This window comes from Chrysemys picta, chromosome 1 (assembly GCF_011386835.1).
Source record: "Chrysemys picta bellii isolate R12L10 chromosome 1, ASM1138683v2, whole genome shotgun sequence".
Classification (NCBI taxonomy): domain Eukaryota; kingdom Metazoa; phylum Chordata; order Testudines; family Emydidae; genus Chrysemys; species Chrysemys picta.
In genome coordinates, this window is record NC_088791.1 from 7,365,484 (window position 1) to 7,388,055 (window position 22,572).

The 22,572-nt window shown below is 45.7% G+C and overlaps 2 protein-coding genes and 1 long non-coding RNA gene across 10 annotated transcripts in view; 1 reads left to right on the top strand and 2 right to left on the bottom strand.

Moving 5' to 3' along the window:
- MEST (mesoderm specific transcript) overlaps nucleotides 1-21,323 on the top strand; it is a 36,445-nt gene extending 15,122 nt beyond the window's left edge. For 3 of the 7 annotated variants that reach the window (XM_065552337.1, XM_008174054.3, XM_042842260.2), the window contains 5 exons: nucleotides 87-157; nucleotides 3,024-3,125; nucleotides 8,976-9,052; nucleotides 11,059-11,122; nucleotides 13,774-15,481. In XM_065552337.1, the coding sequence (XP_065408409.1) occupies nucleotides 87-157; nucleotides 3,024-3,125; nucleotides 8,976-9,052; nucleotides 11,059-11,122; nucleotides 13,774-13,891 (432 nt within the window). In that variant the 3' untranslated portion in view covers nucleotides 13,892-15,481. Of the gene's footprint in view, nucleotides 1-86; nucleotides 158-3,023; nucleotides 3,126-8,975; nucleotides 9,053-11,058; nucleotides 11,123-13,773; nucleotides 15,482-20,307 lie in introns of those variants that run through there. The other 4 variants (XM_008174056.4, XM_065552350.1, XM_065552342.1 and 1 more) reach the window with 2 other exon arrangements.
- The window catches only part of LOC135972807 (uncharacterized), a 348,625-nt gene that overhangs the window by 153,507 nt on the left and 172,546 nt on the right, over nucleotides 1-22,572 (bottom strand). The window lies entirely within an intron of this gene.
- The window catches only part of COPG2 (COPI coat complex subunit gamma 2), a 34,790-nt gene continuing 27,646 nt past the window's right edge, over nucleotides 15,429-22,572 (bottom strand). For both annotated transcript variants that reach the window (XM_008174058.4, XM_008174059.4), the window contains 8 exons: nucleotides 22,196-22,321; nucleotides 21,150-21,212; nucleotides 20,497-20,636; nucleotides 19,939-20,110; nucleotides 18,702-18,799; nucleotides 17,497-17,635; nucleotides 16,955-17,053; nucleotides 15,429-15,881 (listed from right to left, as the gene is read on the bottom strand). In XM_008174058.4, coding sequence (XP_008172280.1) covers nucleotides 15,751-15,881; nucleotides 16,955-17,053; nucleotides 17,497-17,635; nucleotides 18,702-18,799; nucleotides 19,939-20,110; nucleotides 20,497-20,636; nucleotides 21,150-21,212; nucleotides 22,196-22,321 — 968 coding nt within the window. In that variant the 3' untranslated portion in view covers nucleotides 15,429-15,750. The remainder of the gene's footprint in view (nucleotides 15,882-16,954; nucleotides 17,054-17,496; nucleotides 17,636-18,701; nucleotides 18,800-19,938; nucleotides 20,111-20,496; nucleotides 20,637-21,149; nucleotides 21,213-22,195; nucleotides 22,322-22,572) is intronic.

Genomic DNA, 22,572 nt, shown 5'->3' on the forward strand with positions numbered 1-22,572 from the left:
CTGTAGGAAAGGCCCCCTGAACAGGCAAGGAGTCATTGCTGCCTATATGGCATTTAATGGCGTTTTTCTCCTTTCTTCTGCCAAAGATTCTCAAGGATGGTGGCCCGCTGTCCCCCATCATCACCCGGCTAATGAACTACTACTTCTTCTCAAGAGGGTGAGTTGGTGTTCTGAGCACTACACACACTGTAGGGGACAACCTTGTTGTGCCAAGTGTATAGATTAGGTAGGAGTATAACCCAGGAAACGCTCACTTGTATAAAAGTATTAAGTCATGCATCCTCTATAGGCTGTAGTTACTAGATGGCTACTTGTTCACATATACTTGAGCATGTTCCATCCAGTAGAGGACAGTCGCTCACCGTCGTTCCATCCAGTTCATCGGTGGTAGGCAGATGCACCATATTATGCTGAAGATATTCTGAAGTTGAGACAGACTTTACTTGGAAGCACTGTTCATGTCTAAACAACGTATTTCCCTTTCTGATTTGGTGCCTTACACTAGGTCCCACAACATTGTCCTAAGAAAACTAGAAAAATGTGGTTTTAGATGAAATTACTCTAGAGTGGGTGCAAAACTGGTTGAAAGACCATTCAGAGTCATTATCAATAGTTCAGACTGGGGGGATATATCTATTGGGGTCCCATAGGGGTCCAGTACTATTCAGTCTTTTCATTGATGAATTGGAGAATGAATGGAAAGTATGCTTATAAAATTTGTGGCTGACTCCAAACTGGGAAGCGTTGCATGGACTTTGGAGGACCGTGTTAGAATTCAAAACGAGTTTGACAAATTGGAGAACTGGTCTGAAATCAACAAGATGAAAATCAGTAAAGATAAGTGCAAAGCAGGAGGGAACAGTCAAATGCCCAACTACAAAATAGGGACTAACTGGTTAGGTGGTAGTACTGCTGAAAAATAGCTGTGGGTTATATTGCATCACAGACTGAATGAGCCAATAATATGATGCAGTTGCAAAAAAGACAAATATTATTCTGGGGTCCATTAGCAGAAGTGTCGTATATAAGACATGGGAGGTGATTGTCCCGCACTGGTGAAGCCTCATCTGAAGAACTGTCCAGTTCTGGGCACCACACTTTAGGAAAGGTGTGGACAAATGGGAGAGTCCAGAGGAGAGCAACAAAAATGATTAAAGGTTTAGTAAAGCTGACCCGTGAGGAAAGTATAAAAAACCTGAGCATGTTTAGTCTTGAGAAAAGACGTCTGAGGTGGGGGCCTGATAACAGTGGTCAAATGTGTTAAGGTTTGTTATAAAGAGGACCGTGATCAATTGTTCTCCGTGTCCAGTAAGCTAGGACAAAAAGTCCTGCAGCCAGGGAGATTTCGGTTAAATATTAGAAAATACTTTCTAATTATAAGGGAGGTTGTGGAATCCTGTCATTGGAGGTTTTTAAGAACAGGTTGGATAAGCTCTAGATTTACTTGGTCCTACCTCAGTGTATGGGGCTGGAGTAGATGACTTTTCAATGTCCTTCCAGACCTATATTTCTATGATTATTTAAAGATGCTGCCTGCAAACAACAAATATAACCCCTTTAAAGACACATCAGTCAGGACTTGGAACAGGAAAAGTCCCAGGATTCCCTCATCTGTAGCCACACAGAGTTATGGCTTAAGCATTAAGGGTGAAACCTTCACCTTCCTGAAGTCAGTGGCAGTTTTGCTATTAACTTCATTAGAGCCAGGATTTCACCCTAGGTTCAGAATGCCTAGATCAGGGCTCTCCACACAAGATCACTTTTTGAATTTAAGATCAACCCAGGATCTACCCCCCCCCCGAGTCCCCACCCCGCTCACTCCATTCCCCCCTCCCTCCGTCGCGCGCTCTCCCCCACCCTCACTCACTTTCACCGGGCTGGGGCAAGGGCTTGGGGTGCGGGAGGGGGTGCAGGCTCTGGGCTGGGGCCGAGGGGTTTGGAGTGTGGGAGGGGGCTCCGGGCTGAGCCTGGGGTAGGGGGTTGGGGTGCAGGAGTGAGGGGTGCAAGCTCTGGGAGGGAGTTTGGGTGCAGGAGGGGGCTCCGGGCTGGTGCAGGGGATTGGGGTGCAGGAGGAGGTGAGGGGTGTGGGATCTGGGAGGGAGTTTGGTGCAGGAGGGGGCTCCAGGCTGGGGCAGGGGTGTAGGAGGGGGTGTGAGGTGCAGGCTCTGGCCGGGAGGCGCTTAGCACAGGTGGCTCCTGGCCTGCTGTGGCCCCACGCCGCTCCCCGAAGTGGCTGGCTGTTGGCACGTCTCTGTGGCCCCTGGGAGCCGGGGACAGCGCGCGGAGCCATCTCACTCCCCCCCGCCCCCGCGGGGCCGCAGAGACAAGCCAGCAGCCAGCCGCTTCTGGGAGCTGCGTGGGACCACAGCAGACAGGCAGCTTACCTGAGCCCCACTGCGCCGCCAGACTTTTAGCGCTGGAGATCGCGATCAACTGGCAGAGGCTCCAGGATCGACCCGTCGATCGTGGGTGACCACTGGCCTAGAGCCATTTGATCCCACTGGGATTTGACTTCAGATGCCCCCTTTCTGTGGTGGGTCCCATGCAGTTTACTAGGTTGAGGTTTTTCAGATGTGACCTAAATAAATGAGATTTCCCTCTTTCCGCTCACCCCCACCACTCAGCAAGGACATTAGAGATGCACAGTTGGTTTTCACACTATTACAATGCTGTTGTACTTGGTTTTCCAGCACTGCATGGGGATTGACAACAACAAAATGACTGTCCCCTCCCACAAACAATTCATTGAAATTAGAACAAACATTTCTATTCACATTAGATGCTCTGAAACACCTTTCTTTTCCCCACTTCGGGATCACTGCTAAATTTGACACTGTCCTTTTAATTTGGATAATTTGGGGTGCTCCAAGATTGTGTATTTTACAAACGAATCTTGTAATCATTTGACACTTTTGCCCTGAAACTAGTTTTTGTGTCTGGTATTAAGTGATGTTATATCCTGTTTATTTCAGGAGGGGATACACGCTGTAAAGATCTTCATGCCTCTCTGAATTTGTTTTCAGACTTGGAGCAGTCTTTGGTCCGTATACGCAGCCTTCAGCGGCGGAATACTGGGACATGTGGACAGCAATCCGGACAAATGATGGAAACCTTGTGGTTGACAGGTATGTGGCTCTCTAATTTCCTTGCCTGTTGATGTCTCGCACCAGCTCATCCCTGTATTTCCAAACTGAGAGCCATGGAGCACTTACTGGTGGTCTGCAGAGAGCTGCCTGGTCACATAAGAACACACGAGTGGCCAATGCCTGGTGCTTCATGGGAATAAACAAAACGGCATTTATCGAGTGATCCATCGCCTGTCGTCCAGTCACAGCTCTGGCAGTCAGAGGCTTAGGGACGCCTGAAGCGTGGGGTTTGTCACTGATCATCTTGGCTAATAACTGTTCTCCATGAACTTATCTAATTTTTTTTAACCCCCTGGCAATGAGTTGCACAGGTTGACTCTGCATTGTGTAAAGTAGTACTTCCTTATGTTAGTTTTAAACCTGCTGCCTATTAATTTTATTGGGTGGTTCTTGTGTTATGTGAAGGGGTAAATAACACTTCTTTACTCACTTTCTCCACATCATGCATGATTTTATAGACCTCTATCATATCTCCCCCCTTAGTCATCTCTTTTCTAAGATGAACAGTCCCAGTCTTTTTAATCTTTCCATCTATGGAAGCTATCCCATTCCCCTAACCATTTTCGTTGCCTTTCTTTGTACCTTTTCCAATTCTAATATCTTTTTTGGAGATGAGGCGACCAGAACTGCACACAGTATTCAAGGTGTGGGAATACCATAGATGTATACAATGGCATTCTATTTTGTCATCTTATCTATCCCTTCCCTAATGGTTCCTAACATTCTGTTAGCTTTGTTTGACTGCTGCTGCACATTGAGGAAATGTTTTCAGAGAACTGTCCACGATGACTCCAAGATCTTTCTTGAGTAGTAATAGCTAATTTAGACCCCATCATTTTGTATGTATAGTTTGGATTATTTTTTTCCAATGTGCATTACTTTGCATTTATCAACATTGAATGTCATCTGCCATTTTGTTGCTTAGTCACCCAGCTTTGTGAGATCCCTTTATAAGACTTCTTAGGGCAGGTCTTCACTACGGGGGGGGGGTCGATTTAAGATACGCAAATTCAGCTACGCGAATAGCGTAGCTGAATTCGACGTATCGGAGCTGACTTACCCCACTGTGAGGACGGCGGCAAAATTGACCTCCGCGGCTCCCTGTCGACGGCGCTTACTCCTACCTCTGCTGGTGGAGTAAGAGCGTCGATTCAGGGATCGATTGTCGCTTCCCGACGAGACGCGATAATTCGATCCCCGAGAAATCGATTTCTATCCGCCGATTCAGGCGGGTAGTGTAGACCTAGCCTTAGTCAGCTTTGGACTTAACTATCTTGAGTAATTTAGTATCGTCTGGAAACTTTGCCACATCGCTGTTTACCCTCTTTTCCAGATCATTTATGAATACGTTGAACAGCACAGGTCCCAGTACAGATCCTTGGGGGGCCTTGCTATTTACTTCTATCCATTTTGTAAACTGACCATTTATTCCTGCCCTTTGTTTCCTATCTTTTAACCAGTTACTGATCCATGAGAAGACCTTCCCTCTTATCTCATGACAGGTCACTTTGCTTAAGAGCCTATGATGTGAGACCTTGTCAAAGGTTTTCTGAAAGTCCAGGAACACTGTGTCAACTGGATCACCCTTGTCCACCTGCTTGTTGACCCCCTCAAAGTATTCCTATAGATCGGTGAGGCATCATTTCCCTTTACAGAAGCTGTGTTGACTTTTCCCCAACATAGCCTGTCCATCGATGTGTCTGATCATTTTGTTCTTCAATATAGTTTCAACCAATTTGCCCTGGTACTGATCTTCGGTTTACCAGCCCGTAATTGCCAGGATTGCCCCTGGAGCTTTTTATAAAAATTGGCCTTACATTAGCTACCCTCTTGTCATCTGGTATAGAGGCTAATTTAAGCGAAAATTCACATACCACAGTTAGTAATTCTGCTGTTTCACATTTGAGTTCCTTCAGAACGCTTGGGTGAATCCCCTCTTGTCCTGTTGACTTATTACTGTTTAATTTATCCATTTGTTCCAAAATCATCTCTATTGACCCCTCAATCTGGGACAGTTCCTCAGATTTGTCACCTAAAAAGAATGGCTCAGGTGTGGGACTCTCCCTCACATTCTCTGGAATGAAGACTGATGCAAATAATTCATTTAGTGTCTCCACAAAGGCTTTGTCTTCCTTGAGTCCTCCTCCAGGCAGTGAAAGAAGACCCTGAATACCTATAGAAATAGCTGGAATCAAGGAGGAGAGGCTAGGCTATCTGTACTAGCCAACGTAGCTGTTGGCATGTGGGTGTTGCCCAGCTATAAATGGGATTGAGGTTTGGAGAGGAGCTGGGCCATGCAGTTGTGAATGGGGAGGGGAGGAGGTGGTCCACAGGAAGATCTGAGGCATGGTCCACACTGTGAAAGAATTTGACAAGCTCTGCTCTATAGGAGTGGTAAAATTGCATGAACATTCGTGTGGATGATGGAAAGTACCAAAGTGTGATCTGGGGGCCAGGAATGCCTGAGATCTAGCTCTGCCACTGACCTTTTTCTGTGGCTTTGGACAAGTCAATTTAAACTAGCCCAAGGGGGGAAATGGGCTTGTGCTTTTTTTCTTGCTCATGTATGATGTATGTAGCTTGACTTTATTTTTCTTCAGAATAAGTGAGGGGGTTCCTGCTTGTGGTTTACCTTTGAATAACGGCTGCCAAGTTTGGTCCTCCCTGGTTTGGTTGGAGGCTTTTCTTGGACAACACAGAGATGTGGAATGGGAGCTGTCTTGGCCCTCAGTTTAATCAGTAACGGGGAAGGGAGTATTAAATCATCAATGCAAGAGCTTTTCTTCCAGCTGTTTCTTCAGGAGGCGTTTGAGTCAAATACGTGTTAATGAAAGGAAACAAGCAAAAGTTGTAATCAGAATAAAAATCACCTCCCTCCTCAGTTAATTGGATTTCACTTCTGTGGTATCTTCGGCATAAATCTATTAGTTCTCTAGTCATGCCTAGTGTCTTCTAAGAAAAATGTAACCTCCCCCCCCAAGACTCCCTCCTCCCCCCAAGAAAAATACCCTTTTTATTAATAAAATTAGTAAATAATCCCTTTCAGGCCTTCAGTGTATATATAATGAGGAAACAAAATGGGGAAGAAACCCAATGACTTTTTCCTCTGCTGCTCATCTCTAACTACTGTCTCATTTTCTACATCTAAGGAATGGGGCTAATACATACTTCACTCCCTTGACGGCAAATAAGCCAGTGTCTGTAATGCACTTTGAAGATATATTAAGTAGGATGATAAGAGGGAAGAGGAAAAACAACCTAAAGGAGACCTTTGAAAGGACACCGTTAAAGGTGCCTTTCCTAGTAAGTTACGTTTGAGCAGAACTAGCAAATTTGCACCTGTACTAACGTGTGTGTGTGTGTGTGTGTGTGTGTGTGTGTGTGTGTGTGTGTGTGTGTGTGTAGCTGGAGTTCTGCACACTTGGCACATGCATTGCAATATATTCCTGTCACGTCTCCTTAGCATGCAACTTGATTCAGCATTTTAACAAGAAATTCAGTGCAGAAATCTCTCCTGTCGCATTATGATTGAATGTTCATTGTGCATTTACCTTCCCAGCTGAACGTTGCTTTGTCACGGTGCCTGCGTTGCCCGTCCCTGCTGCGGTGTACTGCGTGCCTCCATTGCTGGAGGACGGAAGAACCAGACTAACTCTCTAACCATGGCCCAGATAGATTGCCTTCAGTAAATGGGAACTGGCTATACTGCAATTGGTTGTTTATAGTAAATCTAGCTTCTTTTAGTAGGATTTGAGCCCTGACCAAACGAGGAGGCTGAAAGAGGATTATTGGGATTGGCCCAGATGGCTACATTATCCAGTTCTGCTAGTTAAGTCCAATGCAGCCAAGACAAGGCAGGGATGGGAGCAGAGTGGGTTTTGTGAGCCAGGTTCATAGTCTAGAAACCCCATTCACATCTCCTGCCCTGCATTAGGTACTGAGGACTTTCCGTGGATTTTGGCCGATCGTGACGTGAATTTTGCACTCCCTGGCGCTGTATGTTCAGTAAACCTAACTAATGTGGATGTCCATGGTTGGATGGGTCTCTGCAACCAGAACAACTGGAAAGCTTGTTTTTAAAATGCAAGTTTTAGTTCCTGTAAGAAAATGTTGTGGCCTTGTAAAACAGCATTGCAGCTCTCAGATCGAGAGCCCTGGCTCTGAGTAGCTGGCTGTCACTGAGAGGAGAGGGGTTTAGAAGTATTTGGAGTTAACGTTTTAACAGTAAGAGAGAGAGATCCAAATATTGTGATTATATTTCCTCTCTCACACGCCCTCTCCCTGTGAAGGTGCCTTACTACCATGTCCTCTTCTGTAGTAAATTGAAACCACTTCCTACCCTGGTGAAAAGGCAACACAGAGCCCAGTGTACTGCCTGTAACATGAACCCCAGAGTTTTCAGATCTGTCTGCGACTCCGTTTCCTCCATTGAGGCAGTACAAGAATGCCAGCACAGTAGAGAGATCTCATTTCAGATGTTGGATTCCTAGTGTTGCATTGATGGCTGGAATAGAGCACTTGGGGTTTTTTTTAAAGCAGCCTTGTGGTAACCAATACTGTGAGCTCAGTTACTGCCCTCGGCTTGCAGCCCGGGGGCGTGTGAGGAGGGAGTTGGTGCTTCACAGTGGTAATCAAGCTGCATATGTGGAAATGATAGTTGAGTCTGGTACGTTTAAAAGCAGGTTTGTCCTTCTGTAATGTGGAGCTAAAGTACGTCAGCAGGGTCGGTTGGTACCATTATCCCCATTTACTGTTGGTATCACTGAGGCCCAAGGTCCAGTCCCATGACTCGGGCCTGGTCTATGCTACAGAGTCAGGTCGACGTAAGGCAGCTTCTGTCGACCGAATTATGTCGGTGTACGTGCTACAGCCTTGTTCCTGCTGACGTAAGTGCCCGACAAAAATCCTAACTCCACCTCCACGAGAGGCGTAGGGCTTATGTCGGTGTAGTTAGGGCGACACAGTATCTGTAGACGCTGTGGGTTATGTCCGCAGTCATTCTTGTCAATTTCATGGCATCCTGCTGGAGCTGTGAAATTGATAAGAAAACCAGGTTCCCAGCTTGGGCTGTCATCCCAGGGTAGGTGGGGGCTTAGAGCCTGGCTGCCGCCGGGCTCCCTGCTCCCAGCCAGGCTGCTCCCCAGTCTCTCTGTTCCCCCCACTGGGCTGCTGCCTGGACTCCTGCCTCTGGCTCCGAGCTGGGCAACTGCCCAGGTTCTCTGTTCCCCGCTGGCAGCCCGGCTGCACTGAGGCTCCTGGCTCCCTGGGTTCCGGGTAGGGAGCTCCCTGAATCTTGTTGGCCTGGAGAACTAATGCTTGATGTGGCCCAGCAGAATTCAGTGTAGGGCAGCTTTGCTCTTTGGTCTCAGTCCAATCCTAGGGGACACATGACCACAGCACACCATGGCAATCTCAGCAGAGAGACCAAGGCCTGTGTGGCCCTGGAGACAGAAGTTCCCTCTACCATTTAGAGCTGGTTTCTCCAGGGCAGGGTTGAGACGTGCCCTCTGAGCAGTAAGAGGGATGCCTGCGCCTATTCTGGGGACAGAAGATTTCAGTCTCCAGGCTTCTGAATCCAGCAGCTTTCACCAGCACTACAGAATCATGGGGAGAGGCGAAGAGAGGAAAATGCTGCTCTTCGGTTACCTGCAGCCTGTCCAGGTAACTGACACAGATTCCAATCTGATTCTGTGCTGCTGTTGGATGACAGGATCGTGGGCAGGTCTTTACTGCTAATCCTTGTTAGACCAATTCTGAAAGTGTGGGCTTAAAATGTCCCTTTGTTTGATCAAGCCCTGTCATCTCTCTAATAAGTCACTTGTTCTTTAGTATTTTACAGTATATAAATCAAAGAAAGAAGCACAGAGACCGTTGGGTTGGGGCTCTGACATCCACCTCTGTTCCATGTAAGTAGGAAATAGTTTCCTTTAAGTTATTAGTTTGGGAAAATACCTTGACCAGTGTCGTAACTGGCCTGCAGAGTCCAAGCCTCCAAGCACAGCACTTGATGCAAGACCTTTCCACTTTCACACTGGGACCAGCCAGGATTTTAGTCCCATGTGACACTGGAGTGTATGTTTGCCCCCTTGCAGGACTGTCCCTTACCGCTTGGATTTTTTTCTACACATCCTTGTTGGAGTTGCCAAATGCAGGGACTGGGACCCAAGGGCCCCTGCTGGCGTTGCCAGGATATCAGCCCTGCTTGCTGTCTACTGCTAGTTGTAAATGCCATGGCAAAATGGCAGAAGTGAGTTCTTGGAAGGGATTTGAATGAGCCATGGGGGCGATGTGGTGAAGCGGTTTAGGGAGGGCCAGTAGTGTGGACGCATGCACAGACGGGAGTGGGAGAAGGGAACAAAGGCTGGCAGCCGTGGTCCAGGGAGGGGAATGAGTGACAGAGCCTGGAGTGCGAGGACAAGGAGCTTGAACTTGATCCACAGGCACTGGGGAGCCAGTGGCAGGATTGTAACCAGTCTAATTCTTGTGTAAGCCAATTCCTTTGAGGCACCTTAGATCCTATTGCAGATCTCGAACACCTAGTGGGGGTGTCAGGTTTGCCCTGAAAAGCCTAGGCACTCCTCACACTTGGGAGACTCTTCAGGCCCCCAGGAAAGGTTGGGTGCTGTTTGGGGTGGGGATGTTCATTTCAAAGGAACCTGCCTTGAAGATAGAGAAGTATCTTCAATCTCCTCTAGCGCTTCCTGTGACTTTATTGTAGGTCATTTGTTTAATCGGATTAGTCTTGTTACGTGGGGAGGAGGGAGCTTGCTGAGACAGTTGCTTAGCTGGGTGTAATGTGCTTTGGGGAAGGACATTAGGAATGTTACAATCCGACTTAGTGTATTCTCCCAGTGTATTGTCATTCCCCGCCTTCAACTGCTCTGTTAAACGGCTGCAATATCATCCCCCAGCCCCCTGAGATGGCTGCATTTCAGTGGAGGGTGGAGAACCTCTGTGAACCCCACATCTACCTTGGAGGATTTGAGATCCACGGGGGAAAAGGGCTAGAGCAGTGCAAAGTATAAGGGAGCTGCCCTTGGCAAGGAAAAATGAGATTCCTTTAGAGCTCTGGGGGGCATCTGAAGCTGCTCACAGCGTGCTCGTTCTGGACTCTTGAACTAGGGCTGAGGAAGTCAGGCCTGGGCTGTGCTTGGGTTTGGTACCAGTACTATTATGGTTGGGGGGAGACTTTTTTTTTAAACTGATTCCAGTTAAAGCAGTAAAACGCCTACTGGCCACAGCTGCTTTGGTACAAAGGTGCCTTATACTGGGATAACTTGCTCTCATCCCTGTACAGAAATAAGCGTATAGCTCAAGAAGGCACCTTTATACCAAGAACTGCACCCACCCTAAGGGGGTTGTGCTGCTTTAACTGTCTTGGTATGAAGTGTTTACCGTCTATATGGGCAGACAAGCCCTTAAGGGCCTGACTTTCCTCTTCAGCGTGCAAAGGTCTCACTCTGAGTTTTCACTTGTGTGCAGTCTGTGCACTCAGCCCAGCCTTGCAGGTTACACTTTGACTATCTAGGGGGAAACTGCAAGGCACATGCTTGACACAACTAATCAATCCTGTCACTTTCAGGAGCACTGAACTCTCACCCCCCTCAAGTCCTATGTACAGCTAAAGGAACGAGAAGTACTTGTGGCAACTTAGAGACTAACACATTTATTTAAGCATAAGCTGTGTGCCCGATGCCTGCTGTCCTGGCCACCGCCCAACCTAGTGAACAATACCCCCTCAGACTACTTGTAAACATTCATTGTGCCTTTTTGAGAATATACTTTCAAGGCAGAAAGGTTCTCGCATCTTCAGTGCTGCTGGCTTTAATGAGGGATTTCTTGCATGGGTAAAGGTACTGTGCATGTGGACAACTTTGTGGATGGAAGCTGTTTGTGTTCTTCCCGTTTGCAGTGCATCTAATCTATGGGCCCTTGGATCCCGTGAATCCATATCCCGAGTTTCTTCAGCTCTACAGGTCAGTCTCATGGTCACATTTTTGATGCAGTGGCTGCTTTATTGAAAGCACTGGAAGTCACCGGTTGCTGTGGTAGTTTCAGTACTTCTCAAAACACCACTCATTTTAGATGACTTGAGTTTAGGATCTGAACTAATCATTCATTTGAAAATGACAGCCTTAGACTTTTTTTCATCTCTGTATGAGATCATGAAACTTTTCAGAGTGTTTCAGTACCTAACCAGGAATAACTGGAAATCTCCCTGGGCTGAATGTGTATTTGTAAAGAGAATTTAAGTTAGTTTGGAAGAATCTGTCAAGGGCAGATGAGAGTTCCAGTCTGGTGGGGATTCAGCTAAGGAATAGATTTGGGATAAAATATAGTCTGAGCAGGAGCTGAAATTTGTAATTGATCTAATGACTAGGATTGTTCCAGCCCTCCCTAGTAATGATTAAGTAAAACATGCCTGAAAAGTGTGAGGCCTTTGCTATAAATTGAATGAGCAGCTCTCTTCCTGGGGTTGTTTCTGGCAGTGGATGCTTTAGTTGGGCTCTCACTCAGTCTAAGGGACATCGGACTACCCTAGAACCCATATGGTATATCATCAAACTACAACCCAGACTGTAAGGCAGTGGTTCTCAACCAGGGGTATATGTACCCCTGGGGGAACACAAGGGTCTTCCGGGAGTACATCAACTCATCTAGCTATTTGGCTAGTTTTACAACAGGCTACCTAAAAAGCACTAGCACAGTGAGTACAAACTAGGGCTGTTGTTTAATCAGTTTACTCGTGATTAACTCAAAAAAATTAATCACGATTAATCGCAGTTTTAATCACACTGTTAAACAGAATAGAAATTGAAATTTATTAAATATTGTGGATGTTTCTACATTTTTAAATGTATTGATTTGAATTATAATACAGAATACAAAGTGTACAGTGCTCACTTATTTGTAATAAAAAAATATTTGCACTGTAAAAAAAATTTTCAATTCACCTAATACAAGTACTGTAGTGCAGTCTCTTTATCATGAAAGTTGAACTTACAAACATACCATGATGTACAAAAAAACTGCATTCAAAAACAAAACAATGTAAAACTTTAGAGCCTACAAGTCCACTCAGTCCTACTTCAGCCAATTGCTCAGACAAATAAGTTTGTTTACACTTGCAAGAGATAATGCTGCCTTCTTCTTGTTTACAATGTCACCTGAAAGTGAGAATAGGCATTTGCATGGCACTGTTGTTGCCGGAATTGCAAGATATTTACGTGCCAGATGCGCTAAAGATTCATGCATCCATGCGGATGACGGGTTCTATTTGATAACGATTCAAAGCAGTGCAGACTGACTCATGTTCATTTTCATCATCAGAGTCAGATGCCACCTGCAAAAGGTTGATTTTTTTTTTTTTTTTTTTTTGGTTTCAGAGTAGTTTTTGGTGGTTCGGGTTCTGTAGTTTCCACATCAGTGTTGCTCCACACCTCGTCCCTCTCAGATTTTGGAAGGTGCTTCAGAGTCTTAAACCTTGGGTCGAGTGCTGTAGCTCTCTATAGAAATCTCACATTGGTACCTTCTTCCCGTTTTGTCAAATCTGCAGTGAAAATGTTCTTAAAACGAACAACATGTGCTGGGTCATCATCTGAGACTGCTATACCATGAAATATATGGCAGAATGCCGGTAAAAGAGCAGGAGACATACAATTCTCCTCCAAGGAGTTCAGTCACTAAGTAATTAATGCATTATTTTTTTAACAAGCATCATTAGCATGTCCTCTGGAATGGTGGCCGAAGCATGAAGGGGCATACAAATGTTTAACATATCTGGCACGTAAATACCTTGCAACACTGGCTACAAAAGTGCCATGTGAACGCCCTGTTCTCACTTTCAGGTGACATTGTAAATAAGAAGCAGGCAGCAGGATCTCCCGTAAATGTAAACAAACTTGTTTGTCTTAGCGATTGGCTGAACAAGAAGTAGGACTGGGACTTGTAGGCTCTAAAGTTTTACACTGTTTTGTTTTTTAGTTCAATATGTAACAAAAAAATCAACATTTGTAAATTGCACTTTCACAATAGAGAATGCACTACAGTACTTGTATGAGGTGAACTGAAAAATACTGTATCATTTTTACAGTGCAAATATTTGTAATAAAAATAATATAAAGTGAGCACTGTACACTTTGTATTCAGAACTGTAATTGAAATCAATATATTTAAAAATGTAGAAAACATCCAAAACTATTTAAAGAAATGGTATTTTATTGTTTAACAATGCAATTACTTTTTTAATCGCTTGACAGCCCTAGTACAAACTAAAATGTAATGCAGACAATGACTTATTTCTATGTCCCTACTATACACTGAAATGTCAGTACAGTATTTATATTCCACTTGATTTTTTTTGGCACAGTGCCTGGCAAAAACTACAGGAGTGATATCAAAGCATGCAGCCTAAGTGTGCGATAATGTAATGCCCATGCTACTGGAGGTCCCCCTTTGGTTAAGAATGGCCACACAGGATCACAAGAGATCTTATTGCAGTTGTAGGGACCACTCCACCTCTTGAAGCTTAGTCCGATTACTTGTCTACTCCACTCCCTGTACTTCAGATTTGGTGCCTGCCTCTCTATGGAGCATGCAGTTACTAGTTGTTGCATTCTTTCAACAGGAAACTGCTTCCTATGTCTACAGTCTCTGTTCTGGATGACCACATTAGCCACTATCCACAGCTTGAAGATCCTATGGGCTTCCTGAATGCATATTTGAACTTCATCAACTCCTTCTGAGCAGCAACGTGGTCTTTCCCTCTCATGCTTTGGCTCAGTGTTGTTTACTTTATGAGCCAGCGTGCTTTTATTTCCAGACCTGACCCTTAACTTTCCTGTTCTGTGCAGAGTGACCTTTGGGTATGTTAGACTACTGTATATGTGTAAGGAACTGAACCTTTGAACACTGGGAAGGATTAACCTAAAGGGAGGCGTGAAAGAACGTGCACATCCAAGGGAAGTTACAGGATACGGATAGTAGTTGCTAGGCCAGAGGGCACAGTTGGGAACTAGTGGTGGGGAGGAGGGATGGCATTGCTAATCATGCTATTCCAAGACTCCTTTCCTGTCCTTGGGCCAGAAGAAGCCCAGCGTATCCCAGGAAGCCAGTACCCCATTTGCAACCACATGCCAATTAGTTTGTTTCCAGAACAGTAAGCGGCACAGTAGATCCTTCTCTTCTCTGAAAGTGCATTTAACTGAGCTACTCTATAGACAAGCTTTAAAATGGGAAAATACCTACATTATAAAGATGTAAACTAATAATTAGTTGGCAGGCCTTGTTACCTAATTCTTCCTTTGAAGGGCTTGTCTACACATTGACTATACTGCTCTAGTTAGGGCAGCAAAATCCCCTTCTTGTGAATAGTTATACTGTGGTGTGAGTGCTCATCTTGGTAGAACTGTCTACAGAAGGGCTTTTACTAGCACAGCATCTCCCCTGACTAACCCCGTTGTGCCAGTAAAATGTAAGTGTGGAACAGTCCTAAAAGGTAAGTTTCCTTAACCACCTAACCTCTGTTATTAGTACTCCACTCCATAATGCAATAACAAGGTGCAAATTAAAATGCATTGTAGCCTCACCAGTGTGTCTTGGAAGAGATGTGCTCTACTGTAGCATAAAGTCAAGAGGGCTCTTTACTTGAAGTGTTATTTTCAGATAAATTGTGTAGTATACACATAGGATTGTTAAGCTAAGACTGATTGCCAATATGAAAGCAATAACTACCTAAAACCACAGGGAATTATAAAAGATATTAAAAACAAGTTTAAAAAAACCTGAAGTACTGGCTATGCTGAATACAGAGACTTTATGCGACCTCATACTACGGAAAGTCGTATCTTTCCTAAAGAGTTGCAAGTCCTCCCCTTAAAAGGGACCGTATTTAACTCAATTTTAGGCTGAAGGTTCAGAACTGAAGTCATGTCATACTTCTAAACTTTAGGTGTTTGGTCCAACATTGAGGTTGTATGGCTTTCACACAGCACCAGAGGCAGAAACATTACAAAATTGATTGTAAAGCCAAGTTGGCAGGGGGACTGAGAATCACTGCTTTTTGCAACTTACCAGATTTCTAGTTTCTAGCATCCCATCAAGAGGAAAGGTTTCCAAGATGGGCTGCTTGTGCTGTACTGAACTGAGATTTATCAGTGGTCAACCCAGCTGGCAGAGTTATTCTCCCGAGTGATCAACAATACTATACTAGCAGTTGCTATGGCAAAACTTTTAAAGATTCTATTTTATTAGCAACAATTCAACTAAAATTCCACAACTTGAAACTGGAATGATCAATGTTTATTTTCTGTTAATAAAAATCCGTTTTGACAAAAGTCTGATTCCAGTTTGGTTTTATCCCCTACCAAGTCTTGTAAGGTCCACAGATGCAATCAGTCAGAGGAACATAAAACTGATGACCAGGGTGGGGGTGAGACCCAGCATTAAGTGTATGTTACAGAGACGAGCCAGAGCTGCCATTACTGCAACCTCATACAAAATGACAAAGAATAAAAACTCCATGCAGAAGGTCAGACAGGACAGAGTCAGGCTGTTTGAGATCCTTGAGGTGAAATTCCCCTGCGGGTATTAAAAATAGCATGACTTAGCCTACAGAGGCTAAGATGACATCTACTGGTGTTTCATCCTTGCTCCTGACAGTCACCTGCATGGTCACTCCATCTCCTAATGCCAGCCTGGATCTCACCAGCACATCATAGCCACCTCTGTACACACCTGGGGACAAAGAGCAGGATTTTGCAGAGTAGATTAACAGTGAAATAGCTCCAGTAGTTACCCTTCAGTGACTCAAAGCCCAACCTGTGAACCTGACAGCCGCAGCCTAGATAATGCAAGAATTAGTTAAAGCTGCAGCCACCTACAGAATGGAGCACATGCTTTCAGCCCAGTAACAAGATTCAGACAGACACCCTCCTTAAAGACTACTAATGTCAAATAGATTCAGGTTTAAGATGCGTGACACAGTGGATTAAACACAGGGCTAGCACCTGAAGCCCAGGCCACTCCAAAGAGGTAGTGATCATTCCTGCTACATGCCCATAAGCAGAGCTGCTCTGGGTTCCAAGCCACAGCTGAGAAAGGAAGAGCCTGTCAGGACTCACTGTAGCCTTTCCTCCTACTGCTGTGCCCCTAGAGACATTAAAACAACCCTGGAGAATTACCCTTTTTCCTAAGGGTTAGGGCTCCACGCAGAACTATGGATTGTGTTCCAAACTTCCATTGGAGGCACTAGGAATTCTGTACACAGAGCAGATACAGAATCTGACCCCTTAGAAGTAGATACTATAGTTTTAATGCAGTTTTGTATTTTACTGTTAATAGAATAAGACAGAGTAGAAATAAGCTGAGTCTTTCCAATTTCATGGATCCCCAAAATGTGTGAGGAGCGGGGAGTGTGCTCACCAAATACAAGTGCCTGGAGTGGTAGGGCAGGTTTTTACTGAGCAAGAAGGTGCACTAGGAAACAGAAGTGCTCTGGGGTGTTCTGGCCTGCCCCTGGAGATGGGTAGGGAGCTTAGTTTAAGCATCTTGGCTGCAGGTCCTTTCACAAAGGGGTTTAATACACCCTGCTGACAAAAAGCAGCAAGGAAAGAAAGGATGGAAAGGTCTAGTCTGAGGTGCACCTAACACAGCATCCTGTAAAGGCAACATGCTGTTGTACATAGTTCTGTAATCCATTCTCTCTCAGTATTTGAGAACACAATCTCTTGGCCCCCGGGAAATTGCAGTGTAATAAGTTTGTGTTGCAAAGGAGTATGGAAACAAACTCTTCAGTGGTGGATGCTTACCAGCTAGATACAGCGTGTGGGAATTTTTGTTCTCTGGCACTTTATCGGACCTCTCACATGGCTGCATGCCCAGGAACTTGATGATGTTACCGACAGCTTCTGCATTGAGGTTTAAAGAGAAAAAAAGGTTATTTTCACAGTCTGTTTACATTTTGATGCCAAGTTTCCTGTGAAACTTTAATTCACAGTTAGAGAACATGTTCTGAGCATAACTTAGGGTTTAACCAATCTAGCTCATTAACTGGAGTGCGAGGCCTCCGGGACCTGCCAACCTTTCCTTACCTCCTCCCCCATCACAAATAGTCACTGAAGAGTGCAACTTTCCCCCAAGCCACTACTTTTCAGAGGGGAGGTGCAGTTTCCAAACCCATCACTGCAGCACACACAGCCATGCAGCTGCCACACTCTGGGTACTCAAATTTACCAGGCCCCAGAAGGATCTAAACTAGCATAAAAAGTCTTTCCCCGAACACCGCAAACATTGTTTCCACAGCCGGGCAGAGTCCCGTCTGGGTTACCAGGGGGAGAAGGGATCATCTCACCATCAAGGGTTTTAATTGAACTGAGAGCAAAGGTTTCCTCTTTCTCAAAGTCATCGCCTACTTCCTCCCAGGCAGCTGCGAAGTTGGGCTTTAGGACCTTCTGAATATGATCTGACACGGTTACCTCCAGATCTTCCAGCTGGCGGAGAAACGAGGGAGAATTTAGGCTGCCTGGAATCACACACAAAAGGATCTTCACCTTATGGTACGTCTAACACTTGGAGCTGGAGGTGTAATTTCCATCTCGGGCAGATGTACTCACACTAGCTCAGATCGAGCTAGTGCACTAAAAACAGCAGTGCAGCCTCTGAGGCGGGGCAGAGTAGCTGCCTGAGAAGGGTCTCAGTTGGGACTGTACTCAAGGCGGCAAGCCCATCCGACTGCTCACAGCGCCACAGCAACACTTTATTTTTAACTGTGGTCAAGCTAGTGTGGTAACGCACATACAGCTATGCAGCTGCAACTGTCACCTCCAGCTTGAAGTGCAGACCAACGCTTACAGAGCGGGGAGGAAGACCGCAGCATAGGCTACAGTGATGACTGATACAGCTCTAGTACACTAGACTCATTTCACAGGATAGCTGCAGTTTAACATGTGCATGAAGGCCCTAGAAAGTAGAGGCAAAGTAATGCTTATGGGATTTATTAGCAAGGCTTAAGACTTTTAAAACAAATGTGAGTGAAATGAGCTCCCTAGTAGAGGTGCCATCCAAGAAGCATGCTCAATTACTACAACTGGAGGTCACGTTCTAGATCCTATGATAAATCTAGGGGAAGTTACCTTGCAAGAAGCCAAGAGCACAAGGGAAGACTGAGGAGTTACTGTGTATGTCAACACATGCACCTCGCTGAACAGAGTTAAGCCACAGGGAGCTTCTAATCTAGAATGTAGACATGACACAAGAAAGAGTGCAGGCAAACAAAATAGGGCGGGGGAGGGTTGGACAGGGTCCCTCAAATAAGATTAAAGTATACAAATGGAGTCACCGCACAAAGATTTGGCAGAAGCGAGGTTTTAGGAGGGATCTGAACAAGGCAAAGGGTGAATAGCTGGAACGATTTCGGGACGCGTTCCAGGCAGGAGGGTAGGAGAAAAGAGTGGGGGGCAGGGAAGACACAAAAGGAGACTACGGCAGAGCGATGAGAATCCCACAGGGACAAGAAGACACGTACACTTTAGGTGCGGCAAACAAGACTGAACTTACCACATATTCATCGTCATAGCCATCATCCTCTGGCACCCCTGTGTTTGGGTTGCAGTCTCGGACTGTAAATTTCATTGTGCAGCTGAAAGTACAAGCGACTGGGAAAAGGGGAGAGGATCAAGAGCACGTAATTTCTTTTGTCTAAACTGTGTAAATAATTAACTTTGTATCATTTGTAATTTGTTAAACTGTTTTTCTTTCTGTTTGGAATGGGCCACATAGGGCATCGCCACCATTTTGGGCACCAACAGGACAATGGGTGGGGCTAAGACGGGGGTGGGGCCTGTTATGCTGAGACATACAGTGACTGCATTGATCACAAACTTCTTTGAGAATAGGAGTGAACACACCGTTGAATTAATGCAACGGTCAGAATGAGTTAACCAGAAGCCCTCCACCTAAGACCGGGGTTGTAAACGCACCCAGGAGTTCAGACAGAGGGCTTTTGCTGAGAATTGGGTGTGGGGTGGGGTGGGGTGGGGTGGGGTGTGGTGTGAGAGAAAGCGCGAGCAAGCGCAGAACACACAGAGAACAGACAGACCAGAGAGAGAGAGAGCGCAATGTAGCCATATGGAAGGAGCAGCTGAAAGCACAGCAACTGACCCCGGAAAAAACCTGGGTAGAGGTTTGTGGGTCAGGATGTGGGCAGGCTGAAAGAGTGTTCTTGGTGCTGTGAGCAAAGGAAGCTTTTTCGTGCCATTTGATTCCTTCTGCATTCAAAGTTGTAGGGCTTTGTACATTCTTTGTTTACAAACAAAACTGTGTCAAAGAAATACCTAGCCACAATTTCTACTCCCAGCATTCCCCAGGGCCCCAAACTCTGGCTAGCTGCTCGGGTCGAAAAGGGGCAACATTAGGCTGATTCTGCTCCTGTGTTTAGTTTCAGGCTGTGTCCATATTTTCCAGTTTGCTGCTTTGATAACCTCAAAGCAACAACCTCAGTTTCCCCTTATTATTAACTGCATTGCTCCACCTCCTTTTACATATTTTTCTTTCAATCATCCAGTGTAGTTGTATGTATTTCAAAGTGTATATATTATTTTGACTAACTGTAGATCCTACACAAACACTGGTGACACTGACACTTGAAAACAAAAACAAAACAATGGTAGAATCTAACATGCAAGACCTACAAAATTAACACATTCAATGCAAATCCTAAGCACCTAGCCAGCATTTCTTTGAGAATTCATTCAAGTGGCCGACACATGCAAAACATTATCCTTCCATTTGGTACCTGCAGTGGGATCATCCTGGGGCAGTCGGACGAGAGTGTAACACATGCCCGGCTGGTTGTAAGAAAGGCTGGCTGCTGGGATAGAGCGAATCACATCGTAAGCATCCGACGGTTCCATCTGCACAGTGACCCTCTCTAGTAACTGGTCATTTAGGGTGTTTGTGCAGTCGAACTGCAAGAGTGAAGCATAAAAAAGCAGGGACTTGAGTGCAGCAAACACTTTTCTATTAAAGATTTTCTGAAATCAGCTACCGTATTGCTGTAAACATGGAGAACATCCCACCTCATTACCAATCATGCTCTCTGTGGTCCTGATGGCAGGGAGAACTCTACAGACTGACTCATGTCTCTCGCACTCTTGATTTTCAGGACAAGACTACTCTTCACTAGCCTAGAAGCAGAAGACTGGAGGTCTCCAGGTGTCACAAATACTCAATTTGGTCACCACTACCGCTCCCACTAGGACAGGATGTTCTTCTCCAGCACACACAATGCAATTATGGAATACCCAGTCTCTGAAGAGTCCCTTTGGAACACCAGCAAATGTACTTGTCTTACCTGGAAAACCATATGATTAGTGAACACGTGCTTTGTACAGCAAACAAAGTATTCTGTTTCTGCCTCTGTAAGCTGAACTGGCTCAGATGACTTGAATAAGGGACCCAAGCTTTTAAATTCGGGAATGGCAGCCAGTTGCTCTGCACAGAAACAGATGAACAGTGTTAGACGCCTTTGGATGACAGGTTTGAGAATCGCCTCCTTCCCTACCAGTGGTAAAACACTTGGCACATCCACACCTCCCTCCACAGGTCTTTGAGCATTAGAGCAGCGGTGCCCACACTTTTCCTCTCACGTCCCCCATTTCCCCCAGTAATGGCATGTGTCCACACCTGCCCAGGCCAGAAATGGAGTCGCAGCCAGGCTGGAGGCTGGGAATGGAGCCACAGCCAGAGGCAGAGAGCGGGGGCCAGTGGCCGAACTGCAGCCAGGAGCAGGGCCGCAGCTGGGGCCACAGCTACGACCGGGGGTTAGGGGACAGAGCTGGAGCAGAGCTGGGGGGGCTCCCTCCGGGCACCCCTTCTCCCCCCATGAGGGCTGACCTGGGCCCTGCTGTGGCCCCCAAAACGTTCCTCTGTACCCCCCTAGGTGGGCATGTCCCACAGTTTGGGGACCACTGCATTGGAGACCCCATTGATCTCCCCTTCCCATACCTTGGAATATGTCGTGGCGGGACGGAGCAACTTTCTCAGGCTTGCTGGCCACTAGTGCAATTTCTGCAAGAAGAGAAGCAAAGATACTGTGTTGTAAAGCTCCTCAGACTCCTTTCAGGCCCCATTAAATCTCCCCTACAGATTCACGAAGCAGTCATGTGGGCCACACATTTTACTGCCTGTTGTTTCTCATCCAATTTTTTGCATACACTAATCAAAGCATCACCTCTTCTCCTCACAATCTGCGACCTCCCAAGAGAAGAGAGATTAATGAATCATGGTAACAGATCCCCACCCTCAGTCAGGAATTAAACGCTGTTGCCATCACCAAACATATTAGGAATGCAGGTCTGACTTTGATTCCACGACTACTCCAGCTATTGGGCATAATACAGCAGCGGAGCTATGTTGTATGAATACAGTATTGCGTACGACAGGCCACCATTTCTCATACGGCACCAGATTACTGTTACTCTGTTCTCAGGAGACCATATCATGAATCTGATTCCAAATCATTCATTTCCCCCAACCTCCAAGATCTAATGGATAGCACGAAAGAAACACTGGGAGATCAGAAATGCATTAGGCATGAAACAGAAAACTGGCAAAACCATTTTAAATATGTTTGATTTATATAGCTCTTCTAATCTGCAAAGATCCAGAAGCTGTTCATAAATGATACACACAGCAGCTCGGACGTGCATGCGCCTCAGGGGTAGAAGGCAGCAGCAAACACTGCACTAGAGTAAGAGAGAGGAACCTGGGCCAAAGAGGGTGGGGCAGGCAAGCCACTTCTTCTTATGGAAAATGCCCTGCTCTCCAATGTCAAGGAGACGCAAACAGGACCGCATCAGACCAAACACACCAGGAGTTAGGTGGTATTAACTGTATCCATTTCCAAAAGGGGATGGCTGTGCTGACCCCGCTGTGATTGGCGCATGCAACTTCGGGAAGTCCCCCAGTATTGGGATCATAACCTTGATGCTTGGTCTATGAAGCCAGCCCCTTCTCTAGTAGGTGCTATTTAAAGGAAGCCTGAATATTACCTGCTTTCTGTTCAAAGATTGGTGCAGTAGCTAATGGAACTGTCTTCATGTCAAAAGGCTTGTCAGAAGGCTCCAGTGTGTACTGGTGCAGGGCCTTCTCCATCCCAGGAACGGAGACTGTCAACCCTGCAAAATACAGGTGATTAATACAAAGGGTGTCTGCTTCACATTAGAAACTACAAGGTCCAGGGAGGAAGCAGAACATACAGTGCTCACTATACTGGTAAGAATGTAGGTCTGTCTGCTTAACTGGAAGCTGCAGAACAGTCCCGGAGTTTGATCATCAGGCCTGTGTCTCAACTACCTCTCTTCTGAAACCACACAAGGAAAGCTTTAGAGAGAGCTTAAAGCTCCTCTACATCCTTTCAGTTGGTTTG